Source organism: Juglans microcarpa x Juglans regia, unplaced genomic scaffold (assembly GCF_004785595.1).
Source record: "Juglans microcarpa x Juglans regia isolate MS1-56 unplaced genomic scaffold, Jm3101_v1.0 JmScfU0030, whole genome shotgun sequence".
Lineage (NCBI taxonomy): Eukaryota > Viridiplantae > Streptophyta > Magnoliopsida > Fagales > Juglandaceae > Juglans > Juglans microcarpa x Juglans regia.
This window is the reverse complement of record NW_024475774.1, coordinates 38,822-41,986: the sequence shown is the minus strand read 5'-3', so window position 1 is coordinate 41,986 and position 3,165 is coordinate 38,822. Positions and strand designations below refer to the sequence as shown.

At 39.7% G+C, this 3,165-nt stretch overlaps 1 protein-coding gene across 1 annotated transcript; it reads left to right on the top strand.

Annotated features, from left to right (window-relative positions):
* Nucleotides 1–1,179: 1,179 nt before the first annotated feature.
* On the top strand, nucleotides 1,180–2,938 carry LOC121245474. The gene is made up of 2 exons (XM_041143547.1): nucleotides 1,180–1,573; nucleotides 1,662–2,938. Exons 1-2 carry the CDS (start codon nucleotides 1,180–1,182, stop codon nucleotides 2,936–2,938), a joined length of 1,671 nt encoding a protein of 556 aa, XP_040999481.1.
* Nucleotides 2,939–3,165: the final 227 nt, after the last annotated feature.

Genomic DNA, 3,165 nt, shown 5'->3' with positions numbered 1-3,165 from the left:
TTGGCCTGCCCCTTCACAGTCGAAGGGGGTCTTTGAGATTATCCCCATGCAATATACTATGCCGAGCATGAAATAAATAGCCACGATTCCCCATTACCCAATGAAATAAGTCAACGAAGTGACATCGTATTAAAATTCAAATATTTCGGCATGCAAATCATAAAGTTTTTTCATAACTAGTAGATCAATCTTTTTCCTCACATGCTACTTCCCTACATATCTCCCTGTAAAACATGTACATGCGAACTACAAGCTAATTTCTTAAATTCCCATTTTGAAGATGGACAAGAGTTGGATGAATTTGAGTGACAGACTTAAATCAAATCAATATGCTGAAGGGGTTAAGCAGTTCCTTACACAGGCAGAAAACCACACGATGGGAAGTGGTTGCATTTGGTGTCCATGTCATATATGCTCTAATAATATTTGGTTACCTATCAGTGAGGTGGAAACCCACTTGTTCATTACAGGGATTAATCCCAACTACACCAACTAGATATTTCATGCGGATGAGGATCCATTCGAAACTCTCAACGATTCTGATGACAACGTGGAGGTAAGTCATTAAGAAGAATATATTGATCACATGGACTAGATGTTGGGTGACTTTATGGCAGGAACGTTTGTTGATGTGGCATCAGGCAATACTCTACAACTCCTCATGAACACCAAGCCCCTCCAATCCCTGGACCTACACAAACCTCAGCATATGAGAAACTTTTAAATGATGCCCGACAACCACTATTTGATGGTTATAAAAACTTTTCACAGCTCTCGTTCATCGTAAAATTACTACACATTAAAACGATTGGGGGTTGGTCAATAAAGTCATTTGACATGCTGCTTAAGTTGTTGAGGTCAGCATTTCCTAATGTTGTCTTGCCACACTCATACAAAGAGTCGTGATCAATGGAACGAGGTTTGGCGTTCAGTTACTCAAAAATCCATGCATGTCCTAATGACTGCATTTTATATAGGAAGCAAAATTCTGAGCTAAATGAGTGCCCTAAATGTAATGCATCTAGGTGGATGGAATCAACACACAAAAGTCGCCCAATTCCTCAAAAGCTCTTATGACATTTCCCATTGTAGCTGAGGTTGCAACGACTATATATGTCATCAAAGACAGCAGTTGACATGAGATGGCATAAAGAGTAACGAGCACATGATGGCATTAATATGCGGTATCCTGCTGATTCAGAGGCTTGGATAACATTTGATGAAGAACATAGGTGGTTTGCTGAGGATGCTCGCAATGTACGACTGGGTCTAGCAAGTGATGGTTTCAACCCTTTCAATAATATGGCTAAACCTTACAGTATATGGCCAGTGATCCTCGTTCCGTATAACTTTCCGCTGTGGTTATGCATGAAAGAGGCATTCTTTATGACATCACTCATTATTCCTGGGCCAAAATCACCGAGGAATGAAATAGAAGTGTACATGCAGCCATTGGTAGATGAATTGAGTAATCTTTGGGAAAATGGGGTTGCGACATATGATCCCTTTAGTGAAGAAACATTTATGCTACATGCTGCTCTATTGTGGACAATCAATGACTTCCCTGCATATGGTAACCTCTCTGGCTGGTCAACAAAAGGAAAATTAGTGTGCCCATCATGCAATCTAGGCACATATTCCATGTGGTTGACCTATGGCAGAAATCATACATATATGGGGCATCGTCGATTCTTACCACTGGATCACACATGGAGGAAAAAAAAAAAGCATTTTCAATGGTAAAGAAGATCACTGCACACCTCCAACTTTGTTAACAGGACCAGAGTTACTCGGTCAACTAACTTGTATTGGACATGTGTCGTTTGGGAAGTGCTCAAAGAAGCGCAAACACACTCCTGAAGAGTTGAATTGGACAAAAAAGAGCATTTTCTTCAATTTGCCATATTGGTCCACACTTAAGTTTCAACATAATCTAGACGTTATGCATATCGAGAAAAGCATTTGCAATAGCATCTTGGGCATGTTGATGAACATTCCTGGAAAAAGTAAAGATAATATCAATGCACGTCGTGACCTCTCCAACTTGGGTATAAGAAAAGAATTACATTTGATACATGATGGTGATCGATGTACAATGCCACCTGCTACCTTCGCATTACATGGAGATGAGAGGAAAAGTTTTTGTGAGTGGTTGTCGGCTGTGAAATTTCCTGATGGGTTCGCTGCCAATATTTCTCATTGTGTTTCTATGTGGGATTGCAAAATTTCCAGTTTCAAGAATCATGATTGTCATGTTTTCATGCAAAGACTACTTCCTGCTGCAGTGGGTGGGTATTTAAGAAAGGATATTAGCTTGACCTTGATTGAATTTAGCAACTTCTTCAGAGAATTATGTGCGCAAACACTTGATCGGAACCTATTGAAGCAGCCTGACAGTGATATCGTCAACATTCTATACAAGTTGGAGATGATTTTCCCCCCTTCGTTCTTCGATGTTATGGTCCACCTAGCAGTTCATTTACCTCGTGAGGCTTTGCTTGGGGACTCAATTCAATATAGGTGGATGTACCCTTTTGAGAGGTACCTTAGCAAGTTCAAACGGTATGTGAAGAATAAAGCTCACCCAGAAGGATCAATAGCGGAAGCGTATATTCATGTAGAATACTTAATATTTTGCTCGATGTATCTCTATGATATTGAGACGAGGTTCAATCGGGAAGACCGAAACATTGATGGGTTACCAGATGATGAGGGCCGAGACGAGTTCTCAGTTTTCACACAGAAATTTTGTCCCTTGGGTATTTCAACTCAACTTCAATTAGATGATAAATTGTTCAAGTCAGCACGCTGGTACGTCCTCAACAACTGTACTGAGATTGCAACCTACCTAGAGTATGGCTTAATTCTTTATGTTGTCCGATTACTAATAATGTTTCCTATGAACTCATTATTGCTAGTTGGGAATAGCTTTTATTAGCTATTCTTGCTAGGCACAAATAACATAATATAGTTCTTTCTTTCTCTATGTAGTGAGCACTACAACACATGTAAGGAAAAGCACCCAAATTCTATCGATCGGACTCACTCACAACAGTTTCCAAGATGGTTGAAGAAATGTGTAGGTTATATTGGCATATGAGCAACCCATAAACTAGTGAATTGTTTATTTAGGCAACATCGTAATATGCTGGTTTGTTGTTTACT